We start from the raw sequence: 23,472 nt of genomic DNA, 5'->3' as shown, positions 1-23,472 counted from the left end.
ATAGTAAGTGCTCAATAAATACCATTGATGATATACACCGGTGATCCCCTAAAGACACAAGAGACCCCCACCAGCCCGTGATCCTCTGCATACACATCCCACATACACACCCCACCCCCAAGTGACATCCAAGGAGCCTCAGCCACGAACACACACATTTGGGGACCCCCACCTTCCAGTGTCTCCTAAGTCCCCCACCCCCAGATCTGGGGACCCTGAGCTACACACATAACATTGGGGGACCCCAACTTCTACTGACTCCTACAACCACCCCGCCAGATCTGGGGACCCTCAACGACATACACACACAGGGAAGCCGCGTGGCTAAGCAGAAAGAGCAAGGGCTTGGGAGTCAGAGGTCATGGGTTCAAATCCCAACTCCGCCGCTTGTCAGCTGTGTTTGCTGGGCAAGTCACTCAACTTCTCTGTGACTCAGTTCCCTCATCTGTAAAACGGGGATTAAGACTGTGAGCCCCATGTGGGACAACCTGATCACCTTGTATCCTCCGCCTCCAGCGCTTAGAACAGTGCTTTGCACAGAGTAAGCGCTTAACACCATCATTATTACTATTATTTGGGGATCCCCACCTTCAAGTGACTCCTCTCCCCCCCCCCAGATCTGGGGTTCATCAGCCACACCCACATTTGAGGACCCCCACCCTTCAGTGATTCTCCTCCCCCACCCCCCACAAACACACCCATCTTGGAGAAGCAGCGTGGTTCGGCGGAAAGAGCCCGGGCTTTGGAGTCGGAGGTCATGGGTTCAAATTCCACTCCGCCAACTGTCAGCTGTATGACTTTGGGCGAGTCACTTAACTTCTCTGGGCCTCAGTTATCCTCATTTGTAAAATGAGGATTAAAGCTGTGAGCCCTCCCATGGGACAACCAGATCACCTTGCAGCCTCCCCAGTGCTTAGAACAGTGCTTTGCACATAGTAAGCGCTTAACAAATACCATCATTATTATTATTATTATTATTATCTGGGGACCTTCACCTTCCAGTGATTCTCCCCAGCCAAACACACACGTCTGGGGAACGTCACCTGCCGGTGACACCTCCCCCAGCGCTCACAGACACACACATTCATGCGTGTGAATGCTTGGGAAACTCCTCCCGTGGAGCCCCCCAACCGGGGACTCCCCACTTGCAGGGGATCCCACGGTCACATCCAGGTGTGCCAGTGCTCCGCACACAGGAGCCCGTTGTTGGGTAGGGACCGACTCTACTCTCCCAAGCGCTTAGTCCAGCGCTCTGCACACAGTAAGCGCTCAATAAATACGACTGAATGAATGACTCCTCCCCATCCCCTCCGCCCTACCTCCTTCCCCTCCCCACAGCACTTGTATATATTTGTACAGATTTATTACTCTATTTATTTTACTTGTACATATTTAATCTATTTTTTTAATGATGCGTTTACTTCAATCAATCAATCAATCGTATTTATTGAGCGCTATGTGCACAGCACTGTACTAAGCGCTTGGGAAGTACAAATTGGCAACATATAGAGACAGTCCCTACCCAACAGTTGGGCTCACAGTCTAAAAGGGGGAGACAGAGAACAAAACCAAACATACTAACAAAATAAAATAAAATAAATAGATTTACTTGTACATATTCACTACTGTATTTACTATTAATGATGCACATATACCTATAATCCTATTTATTCTGACGGTTTTGACACCTGTCTACGTGTTTTGTTGTCCGTCTCCCCCTTCTAGACTGGCAGCCCTTTGTTGGATAGGGACCGTCGCTATCTGTTGTCAATTTCTACTCTCCCAAGTGCTTAGTCCAGTGCTCTGCACACGGTAAGCACTCAATAAATACGAATGAATGACACCTCCCCATAGCACTTTTATGTATCTGTATCTATTTATTACTCTATTCATTTTACTTGTACATATTTACTACTCTATTTATTTTGCTAATAATATGCATATAGCTTTAATTCTATTTATTCTGACGGTTTTGTCACCTGTCTAAATGTTTTGTTTTGTTGTCTGTCTCCCCCTTCTAGACTGTGAGCCCGTTGTTGGGTAGGTACCGTCTCTATCTGTTGCCAACTTGTACTTCCCAAGCGCTTAGTCCAGTGCTCTGCACACAGTAAATGCTGAATTCATTCAATCGTATTTATTGAGCGCTTATTATGTGCAGAGCACTGTACTATGGGGTCAATAAATATGACTGAATGAATAATTACAATTGAATGGATGGATGAATAATAATAATAATAATGACGGCATTTATTAAGTGCTTAGTATGTGCAAAGCACTGTTCTAAGCGCTGGGGAGGTGACATGGTGATGAGGTTGTCCCCCGGGGGTTCCCAGTCTTAATCCCCATTTTACAGATGAGGTCACTGAGGCATGGAGAAGTGCCTTGCCCAAAGTCACCCAGATGACAACTGGCAGAGCCGGGATTTGAACCCACGACCTCTGACTCCAAAGCCCGGGCTCTTTTCACTGAGCCATGCTGACAGAATGGATGAGTGAATGAATAAATACGATTGAATGAATAAATAAATACAATTAATGGATAAATACGATTGAATGAATGAGTGAACGAATAAATACAATTGACTGAGTGAATGGATAAATACGATTGATAATTGAATGAAAAAATACGACTGAATGAATGAGTGAATCAATAGAGAAGCAGCGTGGCTCAGTGGAAAAAGCCCGGGCTTTGGAGTCAGAGGTCATGGGTTCAAATCCCGACTCCGCCAGTTGTCAGCTGTGTGACTCTGGGCAAGTCACTTCACTTCTCTGTGCCTCAGTTATCTCATCTGTAAAATGGGGATTGCGAGCCCCACGTGGGACAACCTGATTATCTTGTAACCTCCCCAGCGCTTAGAACAGTGCTTTGCACATAGTAAGCACTTAATAAACGCTATCATTATTATTATTATAAAATACGATTGAGTGAGTGAATGAATGGATAAATACGATTGATTGAATGAATGAATAAATACGATTGAATGAATGAATGAATACGAGTGAGTGAATGAATGAATGAATACGACCAATTGAATGAATGAATACGATTGGATGAATGAATGAATACGAGATTGAATAAATGAGTGAATGATGAATACGATTGAATGAATGCATACAACTGCATGAATAAATATGAGTGAATGAATGGCTAAATACGACTGATTGAATGAATGAATACGATGGGATCATCATCATCATCATCAATCGTATTTATTGAGCGCTTACTATGTGCAGAGCACTGTACTAAGCGCTTGGGAAGTACAAATTGGCAACATATAGAGACAGTCCCTACCCAACAGTGGGCTCACAGTCTAAAAGGGATGAATGAATGAATACGAGATTGAATAAATGAATGAATAAATGCGAGTGAGTGAATGAATGGATAAATACGATTGATTGAATGAATGAATAAATACGATTGGATGAAGGAATGAATAAATACGAGTGAATGAATGAGTGAATGAATAAATACGAGTGAGTGAACGAATGGATAAATACGACTGATTGAACGAATGCATAAATACGACTGGGTGAATGAATGAATGAATACGAGTGAATGAATGGATAAATACGACTGATTGAATGAATGCCGATTGGATGGATGAATGAATGAATACAAGATTGAATGAGTGAATGAATGGACAAATACGACTGATTGAATGAATGCCGATTGGATGGATGAATGAATGAATAAGATTGAATGAGTGAATGAATGGACAAATACGACTGACTGAATGAATGCCGATTGGATGAATGAATGAATGAATACAAGATTGAATGAGTGAATGAATGGACAAATACGACTGAATGAATGACGACTGGATGAATGAATACGAGATTGAATAAATGAGTGAATGAATACGATTGAATGAATGCACACGACTGAATGAATGCGTACGGCTGAACGAATGAGTGAATACGACTGACTGACTGAATACGATTGAACGAATGAATGAATACAACTGAATGAGTGAATGAATAGGATTGAGTGAATGAACATCCCGATGACCGCCAGGCCACCAACCTGGAGGGGGAGGAGGCCTACCCACCCATCCGCCCTGCCCCGCCCTACCTGGGGAGCGCACGGCGCCCAGAGAGCCGGCGGCGGCCACCATGGCCGGCCTGGGCCGCGGATGGGCGAGGATGGACGCGGATGGGCGAGGATGGGCGCGGATGGACGCGGATGGGCGCGGATGGGCGAGGACGGGCGCGGGGCAGGCCGCCTCCCTCGCCCCGCGCGGCATGCCGGGACCTCCCGGCCGGGACGGCCGCCGCGGGCCGCGGGGCCTGCCGGGAGGGGAGGGGAGGGGCGGGCCGGAGCCGCGCTGCGCGCCGGGAGTTGAAGTCTCGGCCGCGGGGCGTGCTGGGAGTTGAAGTCCCCGCCCCCCGTTGCCGGGGCCGGGTCTCCGGGGGCGGCCGTAAAGCGGTCGCTAGCGCGGTGAAGGGTCGGGCGGGGGCCGGAGGGCGTTGCCTAGCAACGGGGGAGGTGCCCGGACGGTGCCCGGACGGTGCCCAGGCGGTTCCCGGAGCTTCGCGCCGCGCTCGGGACCGGCCCGGCTCCGGTCAGTAACCGCCCTCCTCCTCCTCCTCCCCCTCCCCGTGCCCCCCTCCTCTTTACCCCCCTGCCCTGTGCATCAGCCCCGTGCCCTCCTCTTCTTTGGCCCCGCGCCCACCTCCTCTTTAACCCCTTGCCCCGATCTCCGGCCCCGTGCCCATTGCCCCCTCTTTAACCCCCTGCCCTGTGCATCAGCCCCTTGCCCTCCTCCTCCTCTCCTCCAGCCCCCTGCCCACCCCCTCTTTAGCCCCCTGCCCCGTGCATCAGCCCCGTGCCCACCCCCTCTTTAGCCCCCTGCCCTGTGCCTCAGCCCCGTGCCCACCTCCTCTTTAACCCCCTGTCCTGTGCATCAGCGCGGTGCCCACCTCCTCTTGAGCCCCCTGTCGTGTGTATCAGCCCCTTCCCCACCTCCTCTGCCCCAAGGTCCAGCCCCGTGCCCACCTTCTCTTTAGCCCCCTGCCCTGTGCATCAGCCCGGTGCCCACCTCCTCTTTACCCCCCTGCCCTGTGCATCAGCCCCTTCCCCTCCTCCTCTGCCCCAAGGTCCAGCCCCGTGCCCACCTTTTCTTTATCCCCCTGCCCTGTGCATCAGCCCCTTGCCCTCCTCCTCTGCCCCCAGGTCCAGCCCCGTGCCCACCTTCTCTTTAGCCCCCTGCCTTGTGCATCAGCCCCGTGCCCACCTCCCCTTTAGCCCCCTGCCCTGTGCCTCAGCCCCGTGCCCACCTCCTATTTACCCCCCTGCCTGTGCATCAGCCCCTTCCCCTTCTCCTCTGCCCCCGGGTCCAGCCCCGTGCCCACCTCCTCTTTAACCCCCTGCCCCGTGCCTCAGCCCCGTGCCCGCCTCCTCTTGACCCCCCTGCCCTGTGCCTCGGCCCCGTGGCCTCCTCTTCCTTAGCCCCACCCCCTGGGCTCTGGCCCGGACCCACCTCCTTTTTAACCCCGGGCTCCGGCCCCGTGCCCTCCTTCTCCGGCCCCGTGCCCACTTCCTGCTCTTTAGCCCCCTGCATCAGCCCTGTTCCCACCTCTTCTTTAGCCCCCTGCCCCGTGCATCAGCCCCATACCCATCTTTTCTTTAGCCCCCAGCCCCGTGCCCACCTCCTCTTGAGCCCCCTGCCCTGTGCATCAGCCCCTTCCCCTCCTCCTCTGCCCCCAGGTCCAGCCCCGTGCCCACCTTCTCTTTAGCCCCTTGCCTTGTGCATCAGCCCCGTGCCCACCTCCTCTTTACCCCCCTGCCCTGTGCATCAGCCCCTTCCCCTCCTCCTCTGCCCCAAGGTCCAGCCCCGTGCCCACCTTCTCTGTAGCCCCCTGCCTTGTGCATCAGCCCCGTGCCCACCTCCTCTTTAGCCCCCTGCCCTGTGCATCAGCCCCGTGCCCACCTCCTCTTTAGCCCCCTGCCCTGTGCATCAGCCCCGTGCCCGCCTCCTCTTGAGTCCCCTGCCCTGTGCCTCGGCCCCGTGGCCTCCTCTTCTTTGGGCCCTGGCCCCGTACCCACCTCCCCTTTAACTCCTTGCCCCGGGCTCCGGCCCCGTGCCCACTTCCTGCTCTTTAGGCCCCTGCCCTGTGCATCGGCCCGTGCCCTCCTCTTCCACCTCTCCAGCCCCGTGCCCGCCTCCTCTTTTGCCCCCTGCCCTGTGCAGCAGCCCCTTGTCCTCCTTCCCTGCCCGTGCCCACCTCTTCTTTAGCCCCCTGCCCCAGCTCCGTGCCCACCTCATCTGCTCCTGCCCAGCCCCGCAGCCCCGTGCCCTCCTCCGGCCCTGCTTCGTGCCCCCGTCCCGTGCCCACCTCTTCTTTAGCCCCCTGCCCCGAGCTCCGGCCCCGTGCCCTCCTCCTCTTTAGCCCCCTGCCCTGTGCATCAGCCCCTTCCCCTCTTCCCCTGCCCCTAGGTCCAGCCCCGTGCCCACCTTCTCTTTAACCCCCTGCCCTGTGCATCAGCCCCTTGCCCTCCTCCTCCTTCGCTTCTCCAGCCCCGTGCCCTCCTCCTCTTTAGCCCCCTGCCCTCTTCCTCTGCCCCAAGGTCCAGCCCCCGTGCCCACCTTCTCTTTAACCCCCTGCCCTGTGCATCAGCCCCCTGCCCCGGGCTCCAGCTCCGTGCCCTCCTCCTCCTCCGGCCCCTTGCTCATTTCCTCCTCTTTAGCCCCCTGCCCTGTGCATCAGCCCCGTGCCCTTCTCCGGCCCTGCCTCGTGCCCCAGCCCCGTGCCCACCTCTTCTTTAGCCTCCTGCCCGAGCTCCAGCCCCTTGCCCTCCTCCTCCTTAACCCCCTGCCCCGTGCATCAGTCCCTTGCCCTCCTCCTCTGCCCCTGTCCCGACCACCGTTCCCACCTCTTCTTTAGCCCCTGCCCCAGGTTCCAGCTCCGTGCCCTTCTCCTCCTCCGGCCCTGCCTCACGCACCGGCCCCGTGCCCACCTCTTCTTTAGCCCCGGGCTCCGGCTCCGTGCCCACCTCCTCTTTAGCCCCTTGCCCTGTTCGTCAGCCCCGTGCCCACCTCTTCGTTAGCCCCATTCCTTGGGCTCCGGCCCCATGCCCACCTCCTCTGCTCCTGCCTCGAGCTCCGGCCCCGTGCCCACCGCCTCTTTAGCCCCCTGCTCTGTGCATCAGCCCCGTGCCCTCCTCCTCCGCCCCTGCCCCGAGTTCCGGCCCCGTGCCCAGCACTTAGAACAGTGCTTGGCACATAGTAAGCGCTTAACAAATGCCAACATTATTATTATTATTCTCTTTAGCCCCTTGCCCTCCACCTCTGCCCCTGTCCCAACCCCGTGTCCACCTCTTCGTTAGCCCCCTGCCCCGGGCTCCTGCCCTGTGCCCATCTCCTCTTCAGCCCCCTGCCCCGGGCCAACTTGGGGAGGGTCGCAGATGCCCCGGCCCCCCAGGCCGCATGGGCCAAATCACTGCCCTCGGCTTTGCACCCTTTATTCCCCCTTCCTGCAGACCCACACCAACCAACCAACCAACCGATCGATCACATTTATTGAGCACTCACCGGGCGCAGAGCACTGTACTGAGCTCTTGGGCAAGTTGGTAGGCACTTTCCTTGCCCACCACAAGCTTACAGTCTAGAGGACAACTTTAGAGCTCATGGTGGGCAGGGAATGCATCTGATATTCTATTGCACTCTCCCAAGAGCTTAGTACAGTGCTTTGCACCCGGTAAGTGCTCAGTAAATACGATGGTGATGATGATGTTGGTATTTGTTAAGCGCTTACTATGATGAATAGTTAATAATAATGTAATTATATCTATTAATGCCCATTTCTGTTGATGTCCCTAAACTGCAAGCTCGTGGTGGGCAGGGAACGGATCTGCCGACTCGGTTGTATTTTGCCCTCCCAAGCACTTAGTGCAGTGCTCTGCACACAGTAAGTGCTCTCTCAATACAATTGACCAATTGATCCCTCCTTTTGCTGGAAAATGAGCCAAAAGCTTCAATAATAATAATGATGATTTTCGTGCTCATTAAGCGCTTACTATGTGCCGAGCACTGTTTTAAGCACTGGGGTAGATAGAAAGTAATCGGGCTGTCCCGTGGAGGGCTCACAATTTTAATCCCCATTTTAATAATAGTGATAATAGTGGCATTTGTTAAGCGCTTACTATGTGACAAGCACTGTTCCAAACACTGGGGAGCCCAGCTGGGGTTCACGTCTTAATCCCCATTTCGCAGATGAGGTAACTGACGCCCAAGGTCACCCAGCAGACAAGTGGCGGAGCCGGGATTAGAACCCACGTCCTCTGACTCCAAAGCCCGTGTTCGTTCCACCAAGCCACGCTGCTTCCCCGTGACCTCAGGTGGGACCAGCCTTTTGAACCTACTAATGGATGCTTCTCTCGTTAACGGAGCCTAAACTGTTTTTCAGGAGAATCCAGGATGCCACCTAATTTGGACTGGAAAAAGATCATGAGAGTTGACCCCGACTCCCTGCCTCGACAGGATGAACTGGCGGACCATTTGCTAGATTCGCTTTCCAAGGTGCTTTCTTTAATGTGCACGAACCGTCTTAGGGGTGTAAACCGCCTATTTCCCAAGATGTGATTTTGTTTCATGCCGTGGCCATCAAGAAAATAAGAAGCACTCTCTTGTCTCTTTTCTTAAGGTCGAAGGAAAAGACTTAGAAGATGAAAATCATGAAAACGTCGTGCACCTTTTCAGAATTACTCAGGCATTAATGAAGGTTTGTATTTTGTAAGGAAATTACAAATTATAACCCTTGTGAAGTCGGTCGATTTCATAGTTAGGAAATGAGGAAATCAGTCAATCGTAATTATTGAGCCTCTGCTGTATGCCGTGCACTGTACTAAGCGCAAAGGAGAGTTGCTGGACGCATTCCCTGCCCACATGGACCTTATAGTCTAGAGACGATACACTGCCCTCGCTCCCAGAAGATACGCTAAGTTGATTTGGAGGGAATATTAAGGTATCATTTCTTTTCCCCACAATCAGATGAAGGCTCAAGAAGTGGAATTAGCTTTAGAAGAAGTTGAAAAAGCTGGAGTGGAACAAGCCAAATTCGGTAAGCGTCTTAAAGAGATGGTACTAATAAAACAGTAAAAGAAGAAAGTTTGTTAAACATTAAGCGTAATCATAGAAGTCATGACTTGTTTTTCCCAGTTTTCAGAATAATGAAACCAATTTTCCGGTGAGTTGTACTCAAAAGTAAGCGATGTGTTTGCCAGCAGTTCTAGTCAAGTAAAGTATTTGTCTCGGTTTCTTTCCACAGAAAATCAATTAAAAGCTAAAGTGATGAAATTGGAAAATGAACTAGAGGTATGACCATTGCGTTTAATAAAGTGTGTTTATGGCAGAAATCTCTGAACATGTATCATTAAGGGTGTTTTTGAGAAGAGGAGTTTGGGGGATTGGCTGCCTCCTATATTTTTTAAATGTCCAGGCTTTTCCCAGGCTCTACCGTGCACCTACAACTTTTTTCAATCCCGTGTTGTAGGCTGCCACTGTTTCCCTCTTCCTTCGGGCCCGTAACCTGCCTCGGTTCTGCCCAGTCGAAGCAGCACTAGACAGAGGGGAAGATAATGAAAGTCAAGCAAGGAGCGAGGCTCTTACATGGGGAAGGCAAGGATAGAGTCTCCTGTCAAAAATGACATACCCAGCCTTGGTCCCCTTGCCCCAATTTATCAATCAGTGGTGTTTAATGAGTGCTTACTAGGTGCAGAATGCTATTTTTAAGCACTTGGGAAAGTACAGTAATGTAGAGTTGGTAAAAGTGATCCCTGTTCACAAGAAGACTACTCTCGTGTAAGAGAGATGGACATTAGAATAAATTACAGGTAGGGGAAGTATAGGGATAAGTAAGTGGTATAAGATAATGTGGGGAGGACAGAAGATAATAAGAGGACTAACACTGAGAGAAAAGGACACACGTGAGGATGTTACATCACAGAAATACAAAGGAAGAAAGAAGACGAGCAGAGAGGGAAATACAGAAGGGAACAAAGGCTTGTAAAACCCATGAGTTGGTAAATGAAAGAGTCTTGTCTAATGCTGTCGAGTCGTCTCCGTCCCATAGTGACAGCATGGACACATCTCTCCCAGAACATCCCACTTCCGTCTGCAATTGCTCTTGTAGTGTATCCATAGAGGGTTTTTTGGTAAGAATACAGAAGGGGTTTATCATTGTCTCCTTCTGCGCAGCAATTGAGTCTCTGCCCTCGATTCTCTCCGTGCTGCTGCTGCCCAGCACAGATGAGTTTTGACTTGTAGCAGATTTTCTTCCGCTCGCTAGCCACTGCCCAAGCTAGGAGTGGAATGGGTAGGCCTCTGCTCGACTCTCCCTCCCGTAGTCGAGACTGGTAGAGTACTGGAAACTCTCCACGTGCGACCCTGAGAGGGGGTGTGAAACAGTGGGGAGGGAGAAAAAGCAAGGAAAATTGAAGAGGATGGATGGTGGGTGGCCTAATGGATAGGTGGATTTTTCCTGTTTTAAGATGGCCCAGCAATCGACAGGTGGTCGTGATACCCGTTTTTTGCGCGAGGAAATCCGACAGCTGGAAAAACAACTGGAGCAAAAGGACAGAGAGCTGGCTGATCTGGAAAAGGAAATGGAGAAAGAGAAGAAAGTCAATGAACAAGTAAGGAATCAGGCCATCAATGGTATTTATTGAGCAGTTAGTAAGTGCAGGGCCCTGTACAACATAACAATCAGAAGTCACGTTCCCTGCCCACAATGAGATTACAGCCTAGGGGGACAGCTTCCATCGTCTCTAAACCCAAGTTATGGTCGACTATTATCAGGATAGTACTTAAGTTTTTTTCTTTTTTTTCCTCACTGCTACCGCAGATAATTATAAAGACTCTAACTCTGTGCATATATATTAAAAGCAATTAATGTAAGCTCTTTAAGGTTTTTCTTTTATGACTGCTTTCCACCTTCAACATATTTTAAAATATAATGGCCCTGGCCTTAACAAGTAAGCTCACTGAGCAAACTGATCTGTTTTGAAAGGCATATTAACCTTTTCAGGTTAGATGAGAAATATTAGGAAATTACTGTTCCAGCCCATTTCTCTTGGCAACTTGAACAAATGAACACAGCTGCAAAAGCAAGGAATTTTGAAACGTTGATTTAATTATATTATTTTATAAAGTGTTGTTTTTCAGCCTTTTCTTTCCTATCTCTAGCTCATACAAGTTGAAATACATGTTATTTGTATCCCAGAGGCCAGTAGATTTGCCAGGTATCTGAAACCACTATCTATCATCTTTATTCCTTTAGACAGCGGTAGAGCCAAAGTATTCTAGTGAAGAATTTGTGCTTAGAAATCAAGGACAATGTTTGTTTGCTTAATATGCTATAGGGCATGTCACAAGGTAATGAATATATGGGTATTTAATAATATTTTTGATAGTAATAATTGTATTTATTAAGCACTTGGTTTGTACCAGGTACTGTACTAAGTGCTGGGGTAGAAACGATATAAGCCAAAAAGACATGGTCCCTGCCCCTTAAGGGACTCAACTTCTGAGGAGAAGAGGGAACAGGCATTTAAACCCCATTTTCCAGATGAGGAGACAGAGGCACAGAGAAGTCAAGGTCCTTGCCTGTGGTTGAACTGCAAACAAGTGGCGAAGCCAGTATTAGAACCTATGTCTCCTGATCTCCATGCCCGTATTCTTTCCTTATAGTATTAAAGAATCCCATCAATCAGTTTATAGGGCAAATAACTCATAAATGCTGTTGTCTATTAAGCCATCGAATTTCCCAGTTGCACCGGCTACTTGGGCAAGTTAATATTTACTGAGGACCAGTAATGTGCTAAACACAGAAGCAGTTTGGTGCTTGTCACAACAGTTAGCTTTAGTGTTTTAGAATCAGAAGTGTAATTTTTTTTCACATTTCTGGGCTTTATCATCCTTAACTTCAATAATCTCGTGAGTACTTTTAAACTGGTCTTGAATTATTGCTTAAATAGGTGAACTTGTTTTTAATCCAGAGAAAGTAGGCTTTCTAGGGAAAGGACAAACGGCAATCAGGATTCACAGATTAATTATCCTATTCTTTTATAATAAAAGAAATTCTAAGTTTTGTAAATCAATCAGGCAAGTGCCTTACTGTGTGCAGAGACTGGTACTAAAGTGCTTTTAAATTTTCATACAGTGCTTCTTTTGTCATTCCAGTTTGCTCTTCGTAATGAGGAGGCAGAAAATGAAAACAGCAAGTTAAGAAGAGAGGTTGGTGAAATGTAGATTGGCTTGTTAGTCCTGTTCTGAACCTAAAAGGGTGCTGGAAATATATTGATCAATTCAGATTTCTCCTAGACTGGGATATTCCGAGGACCAATTCTATATAACTAGCTATTTGAGCATTTCTCAAGGGCTTAGAAATGAACTGGGAGGAGAAAGCATTGTTACATATATTCAAATACACCTTAGACTGTTCTTTCAAGGAATAGTTTGAAACTTTCTTATCCTAATGTCGTGTTTATGGTATTATAATGAATCACATGTAAAACATTTTTTTTCTTAACTCCTTGATTAAGCTTTATTTTTAATAACTATTGTTTGGGGATTCAGTTACCTAGACAGTTTTTTGTCTTGTTTGGTCACTGAATTCTTCTGCAGCATTTTGCCCCTTTCCACTCGTCTCTTATTCTTTCTAAATTCCAACTCGTTTCCATCTTTTGCTTCAGCCTAATCAGTTCATACTTCCCTGAGGCCAGCGTCTGTTGACCTGGAGGTGTGCACATTTTGCCATTTTTCCACCTTTATTCATCAAGTCTTTAAGGGATCAGATATTTAAATTTGAGTTAATCAGTAAATTCCTAAATTCATGAACATGGCATAGATTTTGCTATTTCAAGTTATTTCAGATACACAGGCTTTGAAACTGTTATTGCAACTATTATCAGAAGAGTAGCTAGTACTGTAATTTTAACCTAGTATTTGAAGGTTTCTTACATGTTTATTTTTCTTTCTTAATTATTTCTTTCATACTTATTCTTTGGAGACTAAACGTATAAAGAAAAAGGTGAGGAAATAAAGTTGATAAAGTGTGGAGATTTAGAGCTAGAGGTAATGTAATTTCTGAAAACTTTTATTATTAGGAATAGTTTTTCATTGGGTTGGATTTGGTTGATCTGCAGAACGAACAACTGCGTCAGGACATAATCGACTATCAGAGACAAATAGACTCTCAGAAAGAGACACTTCTGTCAAGAAGAGGTGAAGACTCTGATTACCGGTCACAGCTATCAAAAAAAAAACCTTGAACTTGTCCAATACCTTGATGAAATTCAGGTAAAGTTGGCAGAGGGTGAATTTGTTTCACATAAATACATTTTCAAGATTGATTTTAAGTCAGAAATAAATGTACCATTTGAGTCAGGCCCAAATGATACATTATTCGCCTTTTTAACGTATTCATTTCAAGTAACAGCGTAAAGAAGCAGCGTGGCTCAGTGGAAAGAGACGGGCTTTGGAGTCAGAGGTCATGGGTTCAAATCCCGGCTCTGCCCATTGTTAGCTGTGTGACTTTGGGCAAGTCACTTAACTTCTCTGTGCCTCAGTGACCTCATCTGTAAACTGGGGATTAAGACTCTGAGCCCCCTGTGGAACAACCTGATCAGCTTGTAACCTCCCCAGCACTTAGAACAGTGCTTTGCACATGGTAAGTGCTTAATAAATGCCATTATTATTATTATTATTAAGTAATGAGGTAAATGGAGAACGCCTGACTTCTTCAACGTGCTTTAGACGTGGCCTTAAGAAGCCAGAGAAACAGTGTTCTGATTTCTTGAACTCTGTAGTTTTTTTTGGTTCCGATTCTTTCTCAAATCCAAGACAGTGACGTGGAACTAGAAGCACCCTTTTCTGTCGCTAACATGTAAATGCTTATTTCCTTCACTAACACACCTGGAATGTATTGAAGGCTTAAAATATTCGGATGTTTGATATGGATCATTGTCTTGCGTTTTTAGAGTTTGACAGAAGCTAATGAAAAAATTGAAGTTCAGAATCAGGAGATGAGAAAAAACTTGGAGGAATCCGTGCAGGAAATGGAAAAGATGACTGATGAATATAGCAAGATGAAAGTTATTGTGCAGCAGACTGACACTTTAATGGACCAGCTCAGAAAAGAAAAAGATCATTATAGGCTGCAAGTAAGAGATCTTTGGAAATATTATACCAATCAACCCTCCACTAAATGCCTAACTAGAGGACAGAGGAAGGGCAAGCTCTCTGGTTTCTGAGAGCTCCTTGTAGCATCATCAGGATCTCCAGTGGGAGATTCGGAGCAATGTATTATTCATACTGAATTGGTCACATTTGAATCTTTTAGGTACAGGAGCTTACAGAACTTCTGAAAGCCAAGAACGAAGAGGATGATCCAGTCATGTTAGCCGTCAATGCAAAAGTCGAAGAATGGAAGGTAATTTTCCTTATCAGTGAAAGCAACAAAGGCCATTCTTGAATGCAGGGAGTTTTTATACTTTTGCAAATGGGAACACTTATGCATGCATTGATTTCTGGCATTTATCAGACAGGTGCAGTTTCACCAAACAAGTCCTTGTAGATAGCCCAGACTTGTTGGTATGTATTTTAGCTTATTTTATTATAGTCTCCAGCATTTTTTAACCAAATGGACTTTCTTGCATCAGTGCTTGTCAAAATGGATTAGATTCTCAAATGACCAGGCAGATTGGCGTAATGGAATGGGATACGAGACTGAGACTAGGAGACCCGGATTCTAGTCCTGGCCCACCCCTTGCCTGCTGTGTGGCCTCGGGCTAGTCACTTAACTTCTCTGTGCCTCAGTATCCTCATCCGAAAAATGAGAAATGAAATAGCTGCACTCCCAACTTCTTAGTGTTTGAGCCCCATGTGGGACAAAGATTGCATCTGGTCTGTTGTCTTATATCTACTCCAGTACCTCTCACAGTACATAGCTTACGGTAAGGATTTCTTAAATACCATAAGTAACAGCAGGAAAATGAGAAAAAAAGCTTTGCAACTCATTTTTCATTTCAATGGGATTTGTTTTTTGTATTCTCCAAGAAACTGCTGTAATTATTCAAATGGAGATGCGTGGATTTCAGTGATCATTATATATATCTATATCTCTATATATACACACATTCACATATATACATGCATACATATATGTAAATATATATCAAGACTGCCTTTGTTTCTTCTTGTTTCCCTTTTAGACTTTACTTGATTTATTGAAATTATTAGCATTTTTCTAATATTCTAGTAATCATGAACTTGTGATAATCTTTTTTCCAGTAATGTAATCTTTTGTTCCTTGCAGAGAATTCTGACTTCCAAAGATGATGAAATTATAGAATATCAGCAAATGTTGCAGAATTTGAGAGAGAAACTTAAAAATGTCCAACTTGATGCTGACAAAAACAACGTAATGGCTCTCCAACAGGTAACAAATTGCCCCAATATTTCTAGGTTTATTCAGTTCATTTTATGTAGTGGCCTATTGGTACTTTGTAATTATTCATTTTAAAAACATAAATTGATGAAACTCTCTGAGGTATAACTACTTTCTATTATGAATGCAGTTTGAAGCTTTGTAGGTCTTTTTATTCTTTCTTTCATTTTACTGATTTACTTTTTATGACAAGATCATTCATGAACTCTATGTATGTATGCATGTATTTTTGTGTCTTTAAAAATAGACTACTGAAGTAGTTTTAATCATGTCTTATTTGTTATTAATCTGCATTTTGAAAAGGTAAATTTATTTAAAATATGGAAGATCTGAACTTTGTCATAATGCTTACAATTTTATTAGAAGTGATTATAGTTTGAAATGATGCATTTAAAAATAAAACCTAACATTGAACAAAGAAGACATGGCTGTATTTGGTAAGTTATTCAGAAGCAAAGATAAATCAGCTTTTTTAATTCTGAGGACTGGAGGTTTAAAGGTCTCTGAATTAAGGGACCCATTTAATGTGAGAATTCATTAAAAGAACTGATTTGAGAAGGAAGAGAATGACAAACCACCAAGGACCTGGGAGCTGGGATTAGAAATCAGGTCCTTGACCTTCCAGGCTCATGCTGTGTGTCTTTGGGCAAATTAACTTCTCTGTGCCTGTGAATCTGGAGGAAGAAGCAACGGGCCTGAAAAGGTGCCTCACAACTCTGAAAATAGGCTGGATAATGAACAGATTAAGAATTATAAAAAGTTTGTGTATATGTCTTTAATTCTGTTTATTTATTTTGATGCTATTGATGCCTGTCTGTCTACTTGTCTTGTCGTCTGACTCCCCCCTTCTAGACTGTGAGCCCACTGTTGGGTAGGGATTGTCTCTATCTGTTGCCGAATTGTACTTTCCAAGCGCTTAGTACAGTGCTCTGCACACAGTAAATGCTCAATAAATACTATTGGATGAATGAGTGAAGTTTGTGAAAAATGAAATATCTTCAGTTTGATGCTTTCATATGTCTTACAGGGCGTACAAGAACGGGATGGTCAAATCAAGATGCTTACAGAACAAGTAGAACAGTATACAAAGGAAATGGAAAAGAACACATTGATTATTGAGGATTTGAAAAGCGAGCTCCAAAAAAATAAAGGTAAAGTAGTAGTATTTTTAAATGTACCTATTATCATTTTAAAAAGTCAATTATTCCAATCAGTTTAGTCATTTTAGCCCTTTTCCTTCTTATACACTGTTGGGATTTTCCTTCTTTTTCTAACACAGTACCTGCCTGAGACTTCAATATTCATTTTAATAATAATTGTGGTATCTGTTAAATGCTTACCATGTGCCAGAGACTGTACTAAGCCCTGGGGTGGATACAAGTGAGTTAGGTTGAATACAGTCCCTGTCCCACATTGGGTTTACATTCTTAATCCCCATTTTGCATATGAGGTAACCGAGGCACAGAGAAGTTAAATGACTTGCCCAAGGTCACACAGCAGACAGGTGGCAGAGTCAGGATTAGAACCCAGGTTTTTTTGACTAGTAGGTCATGTTACACACCTGTGGTATAAACAGATTTATACCATGCTCATTTTGTGTAAAGTCTCCCTTTGCTTGCTGGTCTCATCTCTTTTGTTTAATAAACATACTTACTAAAGTAAATCATCCTGACTCCATATCAGTGGCTGTCTACTCTTGCTAACTGAAACAAAGTGATTTGTCCACCTCAGGGATAGTAAAGTAGATAAGATCTTGTTCTTAAACCAGCAATTGTCAGCAAAATGTTAAGATCTGTAGGCCAACGCATCAGTTTTTGGAGATAGGATAGTCACTTGTCATGGGTTCCGCTCCCTTTCTGCCATCAGCTCTGTATTTACTGTGCTGTCATCTTGGTGAACTCTCGTTCTTCCTCCTCTATTCCGAAGAAGGGGTCCTTTCCCTCACCTTTCCATCCCCTCTATCCATCCCTTTGGCAAATATTCACCATAACTCCCTTCCCAGGAGGCTGGGATATCACCCCGGGTGTCATTCCCAGGGCGAAGTGCCAGATGTTGACAAGAACTCTGTAGCAGCAACTGTAGCACGTGTAGTTGTTGTAGCAGCAATGGGTTGCACGTGCCCAGTGACCCTGGTTATCCCTGGAGCCCTTGAATGGGCTCCCCAATTCTCCTTATTCTGGGGTCTGATCCAAGCTATCAGGGCATTTGGTAATTAGATTTATCCAATAGAGAAATGTATTTAGCTACAGAAATCTTCCAGATTGTTCTCTTTCATTCATTCAACCATATTTATTAAGCGCTTACTGTGTGCAGAGCACTGTACTAATAATAATAATTTTGGTATTTGTTAAGTGCTTACTATGTGCCAAGTACTGTTCTAAGCGCTAGGGGAGATACCGGGTAATCAGACTGTCCCACATAGGGCTCACAGTCTTAATCCCCATTTTCCAGATGAGATAACTGAGGCACAGAGAAGTGAAGTGACTTGCCCAGAGTCACACAGCTGATCAGTGGCAGAGGCAGGATTAGAACCCGTGACCTCTGACTCTCAAGCCCACGCTGTTTTTCACTGAGCCAAGCTGCTTCGCTTAACACTGTACTCTGAAAGCATTTGATTGGCGATGATTCTAGTTGCCTAAAATTCTTCAACATTACCGGGGCCAGAGGTTCACCGTATACACGTGTGTACAGTGTAGGTATATATCCGTAATTTGTTTATATTAATGTCTGTCTCCCCCTCTAGACTGTAAGCTCATTGTGGGCAGGGAATGTATCCGTTTACTGGTATACTATACCCTCTGAAGCGCTTAGCACAGCATGCTGCACACAGTAAGTGCTCGATAAATATGAATGAATGAAAACAGTCCATCCAGCTGTCAGATGATCCTACAAACATACACACCCAAAGGCTCATGTCCCCTGCACATTCATTCAATCAATCATATTTATTGAGCGCTTACTGTGGGTAAAGCACTGTGCACATGCAAGGACTTCTCTTCTTGAGGTTGAGCAGCTGCTACCTGGGAGCTGTGGTCAGACTCGATTTAATGGTGTAATCTCACAGAGGGAGATGCAATCTTGGGTCCTCCTTCTTCACGTCCACAGTAGACTTGCTGTGCTTACCACCAGTTACTGAGTAAAGCAAGATGTGACCCTAAAATAAGCCGTTGGCCATCTCTATTCGAAAGGAAGAGTAAAGCATTTCATTTCATTTCAAGCGCTTAGTACAGTGCTCTGCACACAGTAAGCACTCAATAAATACGATTGATTGGGAAGCAGTGTGGCTCAGTGGAAAGAGCACGGGCTTTGGAGTCAGAGGTCATGGGTTCAATTCCCGGCTCCACCAATTTTCAGCTGTGTCATTTTGGGGAAGTCACTTCACTTCCCTGTGCCTCAGTTCCCTCATCTGTAAAATACGGATTAAGACTGTGAGCCCCCCCGTGGGACAACCTGATCACCTTGTAACCTCCCCAGCGCTTAGAACAGCGCTTTGCACATAGTAAGCGCTTAATAAATGCCATCATTATAATAATTATTATTATTTAAACATTATTTTTCCCGTAGGTGTTGAAACCCTTTCCCAACAGCATCGCATTATGGAAATTCAGACCAAGGTGCAGCTCCTAGAACAAAAAACCAAAGAGGCTGAAAGGATAGCCGAGCTGGCAGAGAATGATGCCAAGGAGAAGGACGTAGAGCTCACTGAAACTCTTAAGCGTTTGAAAGAATATGAAACGGTAAGTGTTTTTCTCTCCTGGAGTGAATAGGTCCAAACAGAACTGCCCCTGTCACCGACAGTTCTCTATTAATCGATTTTTGTATGAGGTTTACTCTTAACCATATATAAAATGCATGATAAAGTGATCCTCAATTTGATTTTGTGTCTGTGACCGTATAATAGCCGTGGCCAAGGCTCGACCCATCTCTCTCATTCCGTGACTCATCTGTCATTCATTCAGTCATATTTATTGAGTGTCTACTGTGTGCAGAGCACTGTACTAAGCACTTGGGAGAGCAGAATGCAATGTAATCCCCCCAGGCCTGGAATGCCCTTCCTCCGCACATCCGCCAAGCTAGCACTCTTCCTCCCTTCAAAGCCCTACTGAGAGGTCACCTCCTCCAGGAGGCCCTCCCAAACTGAGCCCCCTTTCCTCTCCTCCTCCCCATCCCCCCGCCCTACCTCCTTCCCCTCCTCACAGCACCTGTATATATGTTTGCACAGATTTATTACTCTGTTTTACTTGTACATATTTGCTATTCTATTTATTTTGTTAATGATGTGCATCTAGCTTTATTTCTATTTATTCTGATGACATCTGTCCACATGTTTTGTCTTGTTGTCTGTCTTCCCCTTCTAGACTGTGAGCCCGTTGTTGGGTAGGGACCGTCTCTATGTGTTGCCGACTTGTACTTCGCAAGCGCTTGGTACAGTGCTCTGCACACAGTAAGCGCTCAATAAATACGATTCAATGAATGAATGAAAATACGACAATAAACACATTCCTTGCCCACAGTGGGCCTCAGCCCACGTATTCAGTCTCACCAAATCCTTTCGGCTCTAGAGAAGCAGCGTGGCTCAGTGGAAAGAGCCCGGGCTTTGGAGTCAGAGGTCATGGGTTCGAATCCCGACTCCGCCACATGTCTGCTGTGTGACCTTGGGCAAGTCACTTCACTTCTCTGAGCCTCAGTTCCCTCATCTGGAAAATGGGGATGAAAACTGTGAGCCCCCCGTGGGACAACCTGATCACTTTGTAGCGCCCCCCCCCCAGCGCTTAGAACAGTGCTTTGCACATAGTAAGCGCTTAACAAATGCCAACATTATTATTATTATTACCTTTACAATTTCGCTAAAACCTGCCCTTTCCTAATCCATCCACACTGCTACTAGTCTGATCTGATCCTGCTTGACTATCTCATCAGCCTCCTTGTGATTTCTTTGCCTCCTGTCTCTCCCACTCCAGCGCGTACTTCACTCTGCGTCTCCCTAGGTCATTTTATACCAAAAGAGTTTGGTACATGTTTCTCCACTTCTCCAAGACCCTCCAATGATTGCCTATCCACCTCCGCACAATAATAAAAATTCATAATTGTGGTATTGGTTAAATGCTTACTGCGTGTCAAGCACTGCACGAAGCAGTGGGGTGGGGTAGATACAAGATAATCAGATCCCACTTGGGTCTCAGTCTAGGAGGTAGAGCAGGTATTAAATTTCCAGGTGCAGTTGAAGTAACTGAGGCACAGAGAAGTGAAGTGACTCGCCGAAGGTCACACAGCAGGTAAGTGGCGGAGCCGGGATTAGGACCCAGGTCCTCTGACTCTCAGGCCACTGCTTTATCCAGTAGGCCATGCTGCTTCTCTGCATCAAGCAGAAACTCCTTACCTTTGGCTTTAAAGGACTCAGTCATCTTGCCTCCTCCTATTTTACCTTACTGATTTCCTGTTACAACCCAGCATGCTCACTTAGAGAAGCAGCGTGGAAAGAGCCCAGGCTCGGGAGTCAGAGGTCATGGGTTCTAATCCCGGCTCCGCCACATGCCTGCTGTGTGACCTTTGACAAATCACTTAACTTCCCTGAGCCTCATCTATAAAATGGGGATTAAGACTGTGAGCCCCACGTGGGACGATCTGATCGCCTTGTATCCCCCCCACAAGCGCTTAGATCAGTGCTTTGCACATAGTAAGCGCTTAACAAATGCCATTATGATTATTATTATTATTCTGTCCGCTAATGTCAACCTCCTCAATTCACCTGGATCTCGTCTATCTTACTGCCGACTCCTCGCCCATGTTCTGCCTCTGGCTTGGAACTCCCTCCCCCTTCATATCTGATAGAGTATCGCTCTTCCTACTTTCAAAGCCTTATTACAACCACAGATCCTCGATGAGACCTTCCCCCACTAAGCCCTCATTTTCCCTGCTCCCTCTCCATTCTTGCATCGCCCTCGCACTTGGATTTGTACCCTTTATTTGCCCCACAGTCCCACAGCACTTACGAACATACTTACCATTTATTTTATTGTCTGTCTTCGCCTCTAGACTGTAAACTCCTTGTGGGCAGTACCAACTCTGTTCTATTGCAGTCTCCCAAGTGTTTAGTACAGTGCTTTGCACACAGGCACTCGATAAATAGGGTTGATAGGTCTAAATTCTGAAAGGTACCTATTTTCCTGCTTAGTTTAAGCTTTCTTTTGTGCAATTGAAGTACATCTAGTCACCTATTTCACATAGATGCATGGGATGCTTGGTCTTTCATGATCTTCTAGTTCACCTGTCCCTTCTTGTTAGCTAATATAGGTTTCCCATATTTAGCATTCCTAAATATATTTTCTAATGGTGACCATTTGTTCGGACCCCCAAACTTTAAGTCCCCCCTATTCCATGTATAATTATGGCAGAAATTATCATAGCATTCCAAGATAGCCCTAAAGAGAAGTAGAGATATTTCTGTAAACCTTATAACATAGAGAACCGATTCGTGCATTGTTGCATTTGTTTCCTTCAAAATAATAAAAATCACATATCAATGATTGGGGAATATTACAGGGAATATATGGCTTGGAAGATGCCGTTGCTGAGATAAAGAACTTAAAAACCCAAATTAAAGTAAGAGATCATGAGATTGAGCTATTAACTAAGGAAATGAACAAACTTGAGTTGAAGATAAATGATTTTCTTGATGAAAATGAGGAGCTTAGGGAACGTGTCGGTATGTCAAATTTTACAGAATTTACTTATTGTTATGAAGGGTACCTTATATTTAGAAAGATTTTAAGTGAACTTTCATATGTCTATGCCTGATTTCATTAAATGAAGTTATTAAGTAAAACAGTGGATTCAGTGAACAAGACTTTTTCATAAGACCTTACCAATTAATTTGAATTTGAACTTGATCCCAACTGATTAACAACTGGTTCTTGTCTCAGATAATTGTTTCAGCTCTAAGCAACCTGGGTTGCAAACTTTTGTTTTCTCAGAGAACTAACGATTCTCATTGAGAGCAGGGGGCATATCTATCTACTCTGTTGTTTTGTACTCTCCAAAGTGCTTAGTACCCATTAAGTGCTCAATAAATACAGTTGATTGAGCAAGATACTTAACCTGAGCTAACATAACACCAATTGTGCAGTTTTACTTTGGAAAGTAAATTCATTACTGTTGTTACTGATCGTATTACTACTGAATTGCCAAATGTGGTAAAGGTGGGAGAGTCTGGTTTTATGTACAAAATGCAGCTTACCACAGACATTGTTCTTCAGAACTTTGATACCAACCAAATGTTTCTTCAAGTAAATTGAGAGACTAGAAAATCTCCAGACTCTAGGTGCAGGAACTCAGAATGTTTCATGGCAACAATCTTTGGAATGGTAGAAAACACTATTTGGTAAATAGTAGAAAGTGCTTGTACTTTGGTTTAATGTAGACACAGTTCTTTACTAATGTCATTTTCTTCTTCAGGCCTTGATCCAAAGACAATGATTGATTTAACTGAATTTAGAAACAGCAAAAACTTAAAGCAGCAGCAGTACAGAGCTGAAAACCAGATTCTTTTAAAGGAGGCAAGTCCTGTTCTTACAAATCCATTTTTTGTTTATTTGAAGTGCATTGAAACTAACAGTTTGTGATTTGCAGATAGAAAGTCTAGAAGAAGAAAGACTCGAACTGAAACAGAAAATTCGTAAAATGGCTCAAGAGAAAGGGAAAAGAGATGCTACTTTAGGTACAGTTGCTCATTGCATTTCTTTAAAAAACATTTGGAAAAGGGGGTGTGGAGTATTCCGAATGTAAATTACATAATAATAATAATGATGGCATTTATTAAGCACTCACTATGTGCAAAGCACTGTTCTAAGCGCTGGGGAGGTTACAGGGTGATCAGGTTGTCCCACCGGGGGCTCACAGTCTTCATCTCCATTTGACAGATGAGGTAATTGAGGACCAGAGAAGTTAAGTGACCTGCCCAAAGTCACACAGCTGACAGTTGGCAGAGCCGGGATTTGAACCCCTGACCTCTGACTCCAAAGCCCGG

General features: G+C 45.4%; 2 protein-coding genes and 1 non-coding gene across 3 annotated transcripts in view; 1 reads left to right on the top strand and 2 right to left on the bottom strand.

The window, feature by feature from the left end:
• The window catches only part of TMTC3 (transmembrane O-mannosyltransferase targeting cadherins 3), a 45,196-nt gene extending 40,942 nt beyond the window's left edge, over nucleotides 1-4,254 (bottom strand). Inside the window, 1 exon segment of the mRNA XM_038756226.1 lies at nucleotides 4,072-4,254. The gene's annotated coding sequence lies outside the window, so the exon portion shown is untranslated.
• Nucleotides 4,255-4,500: 246 nt separating this feature from the next.
• CEP290 (centrosomal protein 290) overlaps nucleotides 4,501-23,472 on the top strand; it is a 72,870-nt gene continuing 53,898 nt past the window's right edge. Inside the window, 17 exon segments of the mRNA XM_038756850.1 lie at nucleotides 4,501-4,561; nucleotides 8,406-8,518; nucleotides 8,643-8,720; nucleotides 8,990-9,059; nucleotides 9,267-9,313; nucleotides 10,489-10,632; nucleotides 12,179-12,232; nucleotides 13,144-13,254; nucleotides 13,256-13,297; nucleotides 13,978-14,160; nucleotides 14,340-14,429; nucleotides 15,315-15,437; nucleotides 16,474-16,597; nucleotides 19,011-19,183; nucleotides 21,990-22,152; nucleotides 22,902-23,002; nucleotides 23,076-23,163. Coding sequence (XP_038612778.1) covers nucleotides 8,417-8,518; nucleotides 8,643-8,720; nucleotides 8,990-9,059; nucleotides 9,267-9,313; nucleotides 10,489-10,632; nucleotides 12,179-12,232; nucleotides 13,144-13,254; nucleotides 13,256-13,297; nucleotides 13,978-14,160; nucleotides 14,340-14,429; nucleotides 15,315-15,437; nucleotides 16,474-16,597; nucleotides 19,011-19,183; nucleotides 21,990-22,152; nucleotides 22,902-23,002; nucleotides 23,076-23,163 — 1,693 coding nt within the window. The 5' untranslated portion in view covers nucleotides 4,501-4,561; nucleotides 8,406-8,416.
• LOC119937443 lies at nucleotides 10,257-10,394 on the bottom strand. Its single transcript, XR_005454112.1, has one exon. It is a non-coding gene; the product is annotated as a small nucleolar RNA SNORA7 (small nucleolar RNA).

This window comes from Tachyglossus aculeatus, chromosome 14, assembly GCF_015852505.1.
Source record: "Tachyglossus aculeatus isolate mTacAcu1 chromosome 14, mTacAcu1.pri, whole genome shotgun sequence".
In the NCBI taxonomy this organism is placed as follows: Eukaryota; Metazoa; Chordata; class Mammalia; order Monotremata; family Tachyglossidae; genus Tachyglossus; species Tachyglossus aculeatus.
This window is presented reverse-complemented; position numbering and strand designations above follow the sequence as displayed.